At 34.5% G+C, this 14,340-nt stretch overlaps 1 protein-coding gene across 4 annotated transcripts in view; it reads right to left on the bottom strand.

The window, feature by feature from the left end:
• TINAG (tubulointerstitial nephritis antigen) overlaps nucleotides 1-9,770 on the bottom strand; it is a 70,846-nt gene extending 61,076 nt beyond the window's left edge. The window contains exons 1-4 of one of the 4 annotated variants that reach the window (XM_036218932.1): nucleotides 9,568-9,770; nucleotides 8,618-8,926; nucleotides 2,984-3,047; nucleotides 2,225-2,314 (exon numbers count right to left, since the gene is read on the bottom strand). In XM_036218932.1, the coding sequence (XP_036074825.1) occupies nucleotides 2,225-2,314; nucleotides 2,984-3,047; nucleotides 8,618-8,744 (281 nt within the window). In that variant the 5' untranslated portion in view covers nucleotides 8,745-8,926; nucleotides 9,568-9,770. Of the gene's footprint in view, nucleotides 1-2,224; nucleotides 2,315-2,983; nucleotides 3,048-8,617; nucleotides 9,129-9,567 lie in introns of those variants that run through there. The other 3 variants (XM_036218921.1, XM_036218927.1, XM_036218920.1) reach the window with 3 other exon arrangements.
• Nucleotides 9,771-14,340: the final 4,570 nt, after the last annotated feature.

Raw genomic sequence — 14,340 nt, 5'->3', positions numbered from 1 at the left:
TCATCTTTGACAATTCAGCCCCAGCTGACTCCAGATATCTATAGATACATGAGTAACTCCAAGAGAAACCAGCAAAAGAGCCTTAGCTAAGTCCACCTAAATTGCTGATGTGAACAAATGAAAAGCTTGTGGTTTGAAACTGCTAAATTATGGAGTGGTTTGTTGTGTAGCATCAGATCACTGAAGTAATTGTCTATCTCTCTTTGTTCCACTAACTTGCTGATAATTACTTGTGCCACTAATTTGGCACCTATTTATTGCTCTACCATTAGAAATCCTTTTACAAAGTATGGCATGTTGACTCCTCAGCTAGATTGTAAATTCCTTTAAGCCAGAAATATTTTATTTGTATCTTTAGTAGTGCCACAAAAGAAACACATATTTTGTTACTATTACTTGATTGCATTACAAATACAGGGAATAAATAAGCATTGAAGTAGGTTATGTACAATGAATAAAGACTTGGATTTAAACACTACCAAGATGTGAGAAACAAATGTTTTAAAGCAAAGGTTGTACATATTTCTTTGTAAGCTATTTTAAAAAGCACTTAAATAATGAATAATATGATTCTGTTTTCTCATATGAAGACAATTTGATCATGAAAAACAGAAGATATCTAAGAATTAGAAATTTCTTTTAAATTCAAGAACTTCCTCCCTCATTGTTTTCCTCAATAATTAATTTCAGTTTTACTTTTTCTTCATGGCTTGTGTCCTTTACTTAATCTTTTTTTTTTCTTTGGTCTGTGTACGTTTCCTTTTGCTCCAATTGTACTTCACTTTTCATTCTCCTAACGTCATCTATGTTTGCTACTAAAAGGAAAAGCTCATGCTTCTTAAATAGTTCTGGAGTACTATGACAATAGACGAAGGATGGAAAGAAAATTGTTTCTTTCAAGGAAGATAGCAGCTTCCTAACAGCATCTGTTCCCCTAAATGTGTTTTCGTACAACATTGCTTTAGACTGCGTTCTGTGACAGGAGAAAGGTAGGCTGCTGATTATGGCTTTTTGGAAGTTTTTGTTTGTAGGTCAAGCACAAACTTGTTTCTTTTAGAAACATGATTAAGATAATTTCTCATGATGACACATACTCCTGTTATTTTATTGATTTAAGTAGCACTCAGCTACAGAAAATTATAATAGGTTTTCCCTATAAAAACTTTAAAAATCTGTTATCACCTAAAATATTAAACACTCACTCATGCGCACACACACACACAGAGACACACCAGAAGAATTAAGGATATTAATGTCAACGAATGTGGTTTTCTACACTTCCCGTCTTCCAAGAAAAGACTCTGGGTACATTAAAATACAGTGTCCGCATTGTGCTAGGAAACATATGTCTTATGTGTGGAATGAAATAATATTTCTAATTTTTAAAAATTACTTTGAAATAATATTTCTAATTTTTAAAAATTACTTTGCTTTTATGGTCATTTGATAATAAATCTTATGTGAAATCTTTTCCAAAATGTAGAAAATGTTACCAGGAGTCTATAGAGATTTGATCAATGGCAATGAAGAATCCTGAGGCAGACACCAAACAGCCTATCTCTCTTCCTTTCAGTTCAGTGAAAAAAGCCAATGTTAGCACCTACATCTTAATTTCTTTGTCATAAGTAGACAAGCCGCCTAATTTCTTAATCTGTTGGAGAGCATCAGTTATTTCCTACTCAGCTCTATCTTTAGTTTATTAGCAAAGTAAAGTGTCTCAACCTATCTTCTGATTCAACTGTAAATGAAACTGGCTACCAGTCATGTCAGTGAAATTGTCTAAAAAGGTTAATCAAAATATAATACTGTCCTCATAGGGCTAGACTCTACATCAGGAGAGCTAAGCATGTGATTGGATGGGTAAGGGTGGCAGCCAAGGGAAAGATGGTAAACAGAAATAAATCAATTATGCCTACCTTCTGATTTGCCTGATACTTATCCACACTAACGTCCTGCTACTCTCCTCACTCAGGCCATGATACTGCTCCTTTCTGAGCAACTTAAGATCATGTTCTATATTTCTTCTTGATGCATTTTAATTATTTAATATTCCCCTCTGTGCATTCCAACTTTAGATGTCTTTCTATCTCCCTTCCCATTTCTTTTCCACTCTTGCTTTTGAGATAATGATTATTTTTAGAAGTAAATGATAGGAAATACATTGTTTGAAATGTGAGGAGTAACTGAAAGTGCTAAAAAGCCTAAAAAGCATGATTTCTCTCACCCATAGTCTCCTTTATTGACATGGTCAATTAATTCTGGTTCAACAAGGCATACATGCTGGGAACATTTCCACTGCTGTCCTGAGCATGTGCTGCAAAGACATAAAAATTACAAAAGTGGCCTGGCTTTTATGGAGTACATTTACAAAATTAGTAACCAGAGTTGTACATTGTTAAGACATAAACCATATTTTGGTTAATGTTAGCCATGTGCCTATTTGATTTTTGGCAAAGATAAAAAAAAAAAAAAAACGATAAAGCACGTATCAGCTACAACTCAATATGTTCTTATCTTCTAATCCAGGGAAAGAATAAATAAATTGGACACACATTCATTAAAGTTGAAAAACACAAGACAATTTAGACTTTTAAGTCAATGTATTTGTAATAGGGAACTTTCTACAGGATAATCTTTTTAAGGCAATCTGTTTTTACAGTTACTGTTTTTAAAAACACGCACGTACACAATTTGCCTGTAATATGCCAGAATGTTTATGATTAAGAGGCATATTTAATGCGGGTCTGATGTATGATAAAGGCCCACTGTCATGAACATCAAACTCGAGCAATAAAAATATATTCAAGATTAGATTTTTCAACATTCATTAAAATTTTATATGCTTATAAAAAAGCTACAGATATGTGACACCTTGACTTATGATTCTATCTGTATTTAAATATGCATTTTGTTTCACAGATAGTCCTTTCATTTGGAGAACATACACAGTAGAATTCAGTTCTGTGTCATTTAAATTCATTACCAGGAGTTGCAGTTTTCTTTAATTACTGATCCTTCTTCGTAATGTTGACCATCTCTGAGACAACCTGTCAATATAACATGTAAATAAATGAAATTTCTAAATTGAATAATAAAGTACATTAACACAAGTAACCTAAAATTGTGTCTGGTTTTTCAATTATGCAAAAATACCTATTGTAGATCTGATGTAAATGCACATCTGGTTTGTGGCAAGGTTTATACATTGAATTCTTTTGGGCTTAGTCCATGAGCTTTTATCTTTAAACTGCATATTGTATTCCAACAGAGAAGATTTGCATAGCATAAAAACTAGATTAGCAAGGAATTAATCACTAACTACACTCAAAAAATAAGGTGTTTAAGTAGGTAACCAATAAAATAGAGTTTGAATAAATATAGGTCATTTCTCATTTTTAACCTATTTCCTGTCTTCCCTGAGAACACTCACTAGAGGTGCTTGTGGTTGCAATGTTTACCCCAACATAACTCGTGGATTACAGTCTTAACCATACTCCCAAAGTTTGCCATGAAATATCTCACTTTTATTATTTTTGCTTCGCTCTAGGATATTGATAGTCTTTAGAAAAAAATGACATCGTTCTGTTTATAGTATTTTGCTTTTAGTAGTTCAATCGCTAAAAATATCAAATCCTAGAAAACGTAGCATTCTTAAGCATGATGCTAAATGAATGCTGACAGTGAGCTGGAGTTTTTCAGTTCTAAACCAGAAAAGGGTCAAGATCTATCAAGTCTCATAAGTGAATATGACTAATTGCATAAAACTAGAGGAAGGAATTCAAAGTTTTGGTCAAAATGTGGAGCTATTTCATTGAATTCTCCTGACAAAGATAAATTTTATTTTTTCTTCAGGATTTAGATCAGGAGAAAAATTTGTAGTAGGAATAAAATTGTAGCCATTTGTGTTCCAAACACAAATGTTTCTTAACTATTATTGATACTAGTTGTTAACTAGTTTACCAGATTACATAAACTACACAAAAGAGATCAATGATGAATCATCACATTATGAAAGTCATCAGTAAGATATTGTAAAAAACAGTACCCTGGTTACAAATTAATTCTCTCTCAAAAATATAATTTACGCAAATTTAAATTCATGTCCAATTAGCAAAGTAGAAAAATTCATTATTTTGTCATGTGAAAACTTTTTTGACAGAAATATTTAATTGACAGATATCAGTTGTTCCAATTTAAACAAAATTAATTCGAACTTTTTTGTCATTCATCATAAGGGAAAATCTACTAATTTAGGAAGCATTCTAAGGGACCTGATGTAACTACCAGGCACAATGTCACAAAAGCAACTTATGGAATTAGCTATCCTCTGATTTTTCAAAGAATTCTTTCAAAGGAAACATTTCACAACTACCCCTCTTTAGCGTGAATTATGTTTTCACAGTCCAATATTTTGCTTCATAAATCTAAAACCTTTATGTATTTGTGTCTATCATCTCACATGGGTTTTTGGCATTCCACACAAGAATGAAAACCACCTCCCTCCTGAACCACAAGCTTCTCGATCTAGTAAACTCCAGGGAAGGGGAAAATTCAACTTTAAATCAAGTTCACACTTTTCATTACTACTCAGGACTAGACACTTAATAAATGAACTTACACTACATTTGTAACCTAAAGAGACTCCAGAACATTTAATTACCCAGGAGCAATAGAAGATTCATGCAACAATTTGGGTTTTCATTCAAAGTCAAGGGAAGTACTTCCCTAACTAGTTTTAAAGGGTGAGTGGGGACAAATTAAAGCTGATTTTTAGTCATTCCAATGAATTTTGCATACCCAACATAGATAATAGATATAGATAAAGGGAATAGAGCAGAAATCACAAAGGTCTTAAGGATAAAAGACTTTTTCTTCTCTGACTTGTACTCTAGCTAACAATTTTGGAGTCAAGAGAATGGTATCACCAGGGTTACCAAAAATAATTAGTACTAAATCTAATATTAGCAAAAGTTTCATTTCTTGGTCATCCTTCTTTAATATTAAGTCAGAGTTGACTATGAAAAAGTGTATTTACTATAGTCTCACTTGAATGCAAACCATAATCAGTTGATCCAAGCCTGGTCAAGGTACTGACAAAGTAGAGAACTGGTTTCTACACAATTCTGAGGCATAGTCCATTTATTTCCTACAACCCTACTCAACTCAATGTATCCCTCATTTCTTACACAGGATTTAGAGAGAGATTTTTATATACATGTTATATCATTTCCTGCTTAAAATCCTCAAGTTATTCCCTATCTAATTTAGAATAAAACCGAATTTCTTACAATAACTTATAAGACCTTGCCCCAAATGGCTCTGCTTTAATCTCTGCCCACATCACTACTGTTGTGTGGGCTAGGGCAGGGTTTTCAGAAAAATGAAGGATTTTCTCATGCAAATCCTAGTAGCGATGATAAGAGAAGTAGATGGACATAATTCGGAGGTAAAGCACATAGGACTTGCTCATGGATTGAGCTTGAGGAATCAGGAAAAAGAGGAATTGAGGATGTCTCACTGGGATTTTGGCTTGAGCAATAGAAGGATGATGAAGCTCTTACTGAAATAAGGAATAGGCTTATGGCAAGAACATCAAGAATTCTATTTTATGTATTTCAGATATAGATTAAATCTAGGTTAGCCATCCTAATGGAGAATGTCAAGTGGAATAGTTTGTGAAAATCCAGAGTTAAGTCAAGGCTAAAGTATGAATTTGAGAGACAGCAGTATACATATTTTTTTGAATATCTTAAGACTAAAAAAAAGTCCATTTGAGAGATTGTGTATAAGTTAGAGAAAGAGGTACAGGATTGAGCTTAAAACACTCCAGTCAATGGACATCCAGAAGAGAAAACTGGGAAGGAGTGGTCTGTGAGAAAGTAGAAAATTCAGGAGGGGGCAGAATCTTGGAAAGCAAAAGAAAAGAAAGTATTTCATGTAAGTAGTCAAACATGTAGAGTAGTACCAGAGTAGCGTCAAAAAAGAAAAAAGAATACACATCTGGATATTGTGTTTACTAATACTAAGTGGTCAATACCCTGCCACAAGAAATGTCAGTGAAGTAGCGGGAAGCAACACCTTGTAGGAACAAGTTGATGAGAGACCTAGAAGTCAGGAAGCAAAATATTTCCTTCAGATAAAAGGAAAGGAGAAAATGGGATAGTAGCTGGTTAAGGACCTGGAATCAAAGGAGGATTTTTTTCAAAGCTGAGAGCTATAAAAACACATTTTGTAAACTGAAAGTTGACCAAGGAGGAAGAGGGGAAATGATGCTTAAGGAGAAAGGGAAAGAGAGAAGAAGAAACAAGAAAGGGAAAGAGACAATCGTAATGGTGAAGATCTTGAAAAGACAAGAGAATATGGTGTTCAGAGGTCAAGAGGAAGAACTGATTCAAGGTAAGCAGTAACTGAGAAGGAGGTAGGTTGAAAATTATGATGGAGAGATGAGAAAATTTCTGGTGGCTTTATTTTCTCAGTAAAATATGTATAAAGCATGTCAGAGTGAGTTAATCCAATTGGTCACACCTATAGCATCTTGACAACAACAAAAAGAGTAATGACTGTTTGACGGAATTTGGCAACTTTAATAGTCACTAATACAAAATACTTGAAGAGTGAAATAGTTTATTGATTTGAGAAAAGATTATAAGATGTCTACAATGTATTTGAAAATACTTTATTGTAATGTATTACAAATTCTGCACTGGACTAAATTTCACTTTAGGGAAGGCATTTACTTGCTCTAACCAGGATTCCATATCCTATCAGTGGTTAATAGCATTCATTTTGAAAGGCAAAATTCCAGGGTGACATCTACAAGTGCCTCCATAATCTATCTTTTGATAAACACTAAAGCCAGCATAATGAAGGTCAGAAATGGGCTTTAATAGGCAAAATTAGTGGCTCGTTAATCAGCATAATGAATATAAGTAATCAGCTCAATATAAGTGGTCAGATCACTTCTTACTACTCCTTGAGTCCCAGCTTAAATGTCTTCCTTCGCCACCTCTACCCCAGGTTAAAGTTGTGTATTATTTTACATATTAATGTTATATTTTGATACACTTTCTCACAGGACCCTAAATGTTTCCTTCAGAGAATTTATCACAATTTGCAATTATATAGGGAATTTGTTAAATATCTTACACGTACATACCCCAACTTGACTGTCACTTCAATGGGAAGAGGATCTTGATTTTTTCCCCCCAATTGTTGCCCAGCTCTAAATACCATTCCTGGCACAGTAGAGACATTCTATATATAATTTCTGATGAACAACTAGTTCAGACATTCCTAGTAGAGTACATGCCACTTTTTAGAAACAAAATAAATGTTTGCAAGCTGATTATTAATAAAGGCAAAGGTCTGGAATACATGACAACTCTGTGGAAATTTTATCATAATACATATGTTTTAAGAAGCATTTCCTCAATTTTTATAACAAGATGACACTATTGAGAATGAAGGCAACACCATCTGAATTTTGAAATGAGACCTTGATGTTTAAATAAGGATACGAATCTTTAATTTCTGTCTTCTAACTATAATTTCTAGTCACTATAACCCATTTACAGTAGTGTGACAAAGCTCTGATTAAACCTGCATTTCTGCTGTGGACATTTGACATGATGGGTGACTGAAAAATAGGGCCTTAGATAAACGTGGCAGTAGAATTTTATTCCATGTATTGCTGCAAATCTTGATTGTTCGAAATCAATGGCCATTCTCCTATAATTAGACCCATATAGAAAATAACATCATTCTCCTTATGAATCATTTGTATTTTTCTACTTTTATAATTACTCCATATGAAGCCCTCCTTTGTTTCTAATAGTTTAAAAATCCCTGATTGGCAAAACAAAACAAAAATACACTGAAGAATCTTTTTGTTATTAGTTAAGCAGGGCAGGTGACTGACATTATTTTGCTTTTGTACTGATTTTAATGGCATTACAATACCACAGATTTTAATGCTTGGAAGTAGAATTTATGTAAAATGCTACAGGATCTGCAAATGATCATGTGACTTTCATGAGATTCTCTAAGAGGTCACATTCAAAAAGCTTGATATTCCTGTTGTCAATACATTTGACAAAAAAAAAAAAGTTTTAAGTAAGTCTTACATAAATTGTGTGTTCATAACAGGATTCAGACCATCATTTATGGCCATCGCACCAGAACTTTTCTGCAGGTGATTATATGATTCAGGTACTCTGCATCTAAACCAAAGCATTTTGCCAATTTAAAGCAATTTATTCTAGTGATTGCAATATTTGTTTTTAATTTTATCTCTAGGATAGGAGTTGAGAGAGGAAGAGAGAGAGGGAGGGAGAAAGGGAAGGAGAAAGAAAGAAAGAAAGAAAGAAAGAAAGAAAGAAAGAAAGAAAGAAAGAAAGAAAGAAAGAAAGAAAGAAAGAAGAAAGAAAGAAAGAAAGAAAGAAAGACAGACAAGAAAAGAAAAGAAAAGAAAAAAAAGAAAAGAGAGAGAGGGAGGAAGGGAAGGAAGGAAGGAAGGAAGGAAGGAAGGAAGGAAGGAAGGAAGGAAGGAAGGAAAGAGAAAGTTTGACATATCTTGTTATGAGCGAAAATAATGCTTAAACACATTCCCAAAGCCTACCTTCTGGATACCAAGGTTTTGTGTGAGGAAGCCATTCTTTCTCTCCATGGCAAAATGACTTGTAATCAGGACAGCAATCAGAATTTTCCCTTTCACAGAATTTATCACAGTAACACAGTGCATTCATTTCATAGAACTGAGTGACACAGCCATCATCTCTGTCTTCACAACAACCAAAACTTCTACAGTATTGCCCTTTGTAAATGGCTCTTTTGAACCGAGTACCTTCCAAAACGGTGTGATTCCTAGTAAAATCAGCTCCTGGGTCAACTTCTCTTTGAGGTAAATACTGTTTCTCCGCCCAGATTTCTGTTATGAGGTGAGAGACAATTAAGATCTTATATCCGATCCACATTCTCTAGAGGTCTGGTATGGCCCCCACTTTCTTGTTATAGCCAATATATAACTTCTTGAGACTTCTCCTTAGAGTCTGACTTCTAATCATCAAGACAACTCTGCCTGATTCCTGAAACTGCTCCTTTACTTGAACCAAGTATGCTTCTTGAAGTTAAACATTAATTGGAAATTTAAATGTTTGCCCAAGATAATATAAGTGTTAGAAATAGGCCACTGTTGTTTTTCAAAGGTAAAAAAATTTATAATATTTCATATCATAAAGAAGTTCATCATCATAAAAATACATAAAATCTTATGCATAGGTAATACACTGAATATTGCCTGCCACCAAAAAAAATCTAAAGTAAATAAAAAACCTCTCTGGAACACACATGACCCAAATTACAGTTTCAGTAACCACTGGCAAGGTATAGAAAATTCAAAAGTCAAAATCACAATTATTTGCTTTAGCTACTTCAACTAAAATCCAGGCTGTCGTGAGTTTGCCTGCTGGGTTCTTTCATAGCAGTAACAGTTGCTTTAAGTCATGCCCAATCACACATCGGCTTTATTTACCATCTGTACTCCATTTACCTACCAGAAGCATTACCTACCAGATGTCAAGGTTTAGTGGAGCCTAATTCAGCTAGAAATTCCCAGAGGGTGACAATTCTCTCCGCCTGAGTTCCTATTTGACATCAAGGTAGAAACCTGCAGTATCTGAAAGTTCCTATTTGACATCAAGGTAGAAACCTGCAGTATCTGAAAAGTCAATATGTCGTGCTAAAGAGCTGCCAGGGGTGGGAGTCGTGAAGGAATCTCAAAGGTCAAAATGTCCTTGGTGTTTCAGTAGAGCTGTGCATCTACAGTACGTTTTTCTATGCTGTATTTATTCATTAACTATAATAACTCCCTTTGGATTGAGGGTAAGAAACTAGCAGACGATGATTCAGCAAAGGTGGTTGGGTGGCCCAGTGGAAAAGACTTGTCTTGACAATCAGAAAACTTGGACTCTGCTCCCTGAGCTACTGTTTAATTGGCTTTATGACCTACGGTTCATAATTTGTTTCTCTGGTCCTCAGAATTTTCCTATAACATGAGGGTTTTTCTCTTCAAGGCTAATTCATAATTCCAACCCTTTAAACTTATTCCTTGAATTTGGAAGAAGTTATTTGACTCATGCTTTTAACTTCATTGTCGCACTTTCTTCTGGCACCTTTTTATCTTTGTTTTAATTTTACATTATCTTGGCATCAGTCTCCAAAATCTCCATCTCTCCAACCCCAAAATGTCTGCCTCCACTTCCCCGTCATCACTGAGTCACTAAATAACTGCTAAGGTCTGCCTATCTTCCATCTACTTTCACCAATGACCTAACACTCAATTTTCATAAACCTATATTCATCTTTATCTTACATGAATCTTCTTCATCATTTAGCCTGTATAACAGCTCCATTAAGAACAGAAGCCTAAGAATTAGACTAATGGAGTTCATAATCTAGTTTTATTACTAACTATAACATGTCTTTTGGAAAATGGCATAGTCATTCTATACCTCAATTTCCTCATCTACAAAATCTGGACAATAATTTTTTATTGTATCAGGTGGATGGAAAATTTAAATGAAATACAGAAAATATTTAGCACATTGCCTAAGCTAAAAATGTTAGTTATCACTAATAAGTGTACAATCCACTGGAAACTCCTTCTTTGCCTTTTATGCTTTTATTCACTCCTAATTCTCTTCCCATTCTCAATATTTTTCCCAATTTATCAACTTATTCTGGAACTCACTTTTTTCCCTCCCAAGGGTCATTTAAAATATGTTTTCACTAACATTCTCAATCCTTCCCCCCTCCTTAGTCCTCATACCTCATCTTCTCTCATAACTTCTAATACTAAATCACTCTGAAAGCCATGGGCCAGAAGACTATATACAAAGTGGACCTCCAAACCTGTTGCCTCTCTGACCTCAATTTAAACCACTTTACATCTTGCTCATATTGGTCCAGTAATTTACTCTAGCCTTCTTGCCACTCCTCAACATGCTAGACAAATGCCTGTCTTAGGGCCTATGTAGTTGCTATTCCGTTGTTTGGAAGATGCTTCCCAGATGTCCACATGGCTTCATATCTCACCTCTTTCAAGTATTCTTTCAAATGATACCTTCTCAGAGAAGTGGTGCCCATGTCCCCTATCTAAAATTATAACTCACTTCAGCTCCAACAATCCTGTCTCCACTCTATATGCTTTTGACTAATGCATTATAATTTTATTGATCTTACTTATTTTCTGTATTTCTTTTCCAGAAAGTAAGATTTTAAAAATCATAGAACTTTGTATATTTGTCATTTCTGTTCATTTTTCTATCTTAAGTAGTCAGTGCCTAACATATATTAAGCATTCGGTAAATATTTATTCAATTAATGAATGAGTTTACAATTTTTATTTCCTGCCCCTATACCACATCTACTGAATACTGTTGGAGATGATCCATCAGCCAATAGAATTGGCACCACTACATATTTTTGGATATGTTTCACAACTAAGCTCTTAAATGCTACTTATATTTTTTTTATACTTGTCTCCTATTTCCTTCAGTAACTATTACAAACTTTGCTTTCCTAACTTACTAGAGATTATTACTCTCTTGACCTTCTCTCAGAGGTTATCAAAAACAAAAACAAAAACAAAAAAACAAAGAAGTAAATGTTAATCACACACTTTCCTGTCATCAAACCCATAAACTTATCTATGCTTGCAATCATCTTTCCCATCTTCTTTCTAGTCTCAAAGATGAGATGTCATCCTGTTCTCAGACAATTCTTCCACTTACGATTTTTAGTCTGCCACCATTTGTCTTATTCTTTCACTTATCTCTTGGTTCCTATCCATCTTCAACCTCTCTCTCATCCAATTCCTTCAGTCTATTCATAGGATTGTAGCAGATACTGTTGTCGCCCTGCCAACATTCCCACCAACCTTAGCATTTTTGAACAAGCTAGCTGAAATTCTAACTTTGTGAGTTATTGACAAGAGCCCACTCCTTGCCCTACCACACTGCAAAACAAACTAGAGTGCTGAAGAATTAACACTCTTCCTGTAACCCAGAAGCAGCTTTTACACAGGCCTAGAGGACTTGATGTATAAGTACCCCACTGTCCATACTCTTGGATGCGTTACCTCAGTTATCCACACATGCATAGCCCTCATCTTGAGGTCAGAGTGGGAGTTCCACAAGCAGAAGAGATTGACTGATGGTGGTACCCTAACTTATTTGTTTGCAACTCACAATTCAATAATGCAGTTTATTATTATGTGGTAAATGTTACCTACTGATTATAACATCTCACTTTAATTCACCCTCTCTAAATTGAAAAAAAGGTTTTTAGCCCTGCAAAGGAACTTCGCAATGAAAATGGCATATCAACAGAAGAGTTACTACTAACACATTTCTTGAGACTCATGCTCTTTAATAGGAGGTATCTATGCCTATCAGGAGCAGTTAGCATAGTCTAGAGACAGGTGGCATGAACATCTAGTGGATAGAGGCTAGGGATGCTGCTAAACATCCTAGAATGAATAGGTCAGAACTCATAAAGAATTTTCTGGGCAAAGTGTCAATAACAACACTGTCGATAAACCAAAATTTATACATCTTACAGAAAAACTATTTTTAATTAACAAGAAATCAGAAACAAATTAAAATACGATATTTACTTGCAACTGGGATTTATATAAAGGTTAATCAGATGGACATCCAACAAATAGTTGCTTTGAGATACTAACTAATGACAATAGTGCACATAAACTGGAAGTGATCTTTCAAAAATTGGGGGTGCAGTGAATATATGACTACCAAGGTTAGGGTCCACCATGCCACTCTCTCTTCCATTTGACCATTCTCCTTGGATGAGAGACAGTTTAGATGAGACAAAAAGTGCCGCATTCCCTCTTGTGATTTTTACAACCTCCATTGCACAAAGAACAATGGAGGAAATCAGCAGCCTTCAAGATTTTTCCTTGGAGAGAGTGAAGCCAATCAAACAACTTTTTAACATAAGATCTTAGCTAGATGCTATGTAAATAGATCCAGACACTGAAAATTTTAATCGTTTATAATTGGAAGTTTAAATAGGCGAAATGTAAACATAAAAAGGGAGAGAGAGAAAAAGAGAAAGAGCTGTAACAGGAAGGTGGGCTTGCTGAAAAAAGTTTATCTTATTGGCTTAAATTCTATCACTAGAGATTTATTTCTTTGAATTACAGAGTTTGCAAAAGTGTACTGTGGTAGTAAGTGCTCTTTGGTGAGGTAACTTAAGTAACGTGAACTCACCTTTGAGAGTTTGGGGCTTGATCCCTTCGCCTTGACAGGAGATGCAGAATGGTCTCAGGAGCAATGAGAAAGACTGGTGAGGGTGATAAGAAAAGGACAGGGAGAAGATTTGCTAAAAATGAAATGCTCTTTCTTCACATATTGGTCTATCAAGTATTTATTTGAAGCTACTTTCTTATTTCTATTCCACTTAGTCGATTTAAATTTTATAATAAAGGATTTCAATGAAACATAAAGAAAACTTTTGACTGCAAAGTGTAGTGTCTTTGGATTAAGCCGCTGAGAAAGACTGGAGGATTTTGCATTATAATTACAATATACATTTGTATACATATGTCTTATAATACACAATACATATTGTCTTACTTGTGTATATACTCTCTTTTGACCCTTGCAATAACCCATGATGGCAGAATTTCTCCTATCCCTATTTTAGTTTTTACAGATGAACTAAGAATCAAATAATTATATAAAGCCACAGTTAGTGATGGAGTGGTGACTCCAAGCTTGGCTCATACTTTCCTTCCCTGTCTTACCTTTCTGTTTAATTGTTCATTGGGTTCTCTTGACTAAAGCCTGGCTTTAGCCCATGACATAAATAATCTTTCCAGATCCTTTTCCAACTCAGTCATTCCTGAGGTGTAGAGTATACAGAAGAGGGTAGAGATCTAGGGAAAGATCATAGGGTTTTTCACTGATTGTTTTATACATTGCTAAAACATTTAAATGAAACTCCACTTTTCTGTGGAAGTTTACACATTAATGCAGATTTGGTTTCTAATTATACATTGATGAGAAAATTGAAAAAAAAAATTAAAACTTAGTAGATCCATAAAAATGGAAGAGAGAATCTTGCAACAGCTCTCTAACAGAGAATAGTTCAGGATTCTGGGCCCAGGTTGTCTTTTAGCAATTTTGTTCAAAGCCTTCTAACTTATCTTGGTAATTAAACAGGTACTGTGGATTTATTCTCATCATATTTTATTTTTTTACAATAGCAGTTTCAATATCCTCTTTCATTTTTTTCTTTTACAATATGGACTTGCATGAT

This window comes from Rousettus aegyptiacus, unplaced genomic scaffold (genome assembly GCF_014176215.1).
Source record: "Rousettus aegyptiacus isolate mRouAeg1 unplaced genomic scaffold, mRouAeg1.p scaffold_m13_p_1, whole genome shotgun sequence".
Classification (NCBI taxonomy): Eukaryota; Metazoa; Chordata; class Mammalia; order Chiroptera; family Pteropodidae; genus Rousettus; species Rousettus aegyptiacus.
The sequence above is the reverse complement of the archived record's forward strand: the minus strand, read 5'-3'. Positions and strand labels throughout refer to the sequence as shown.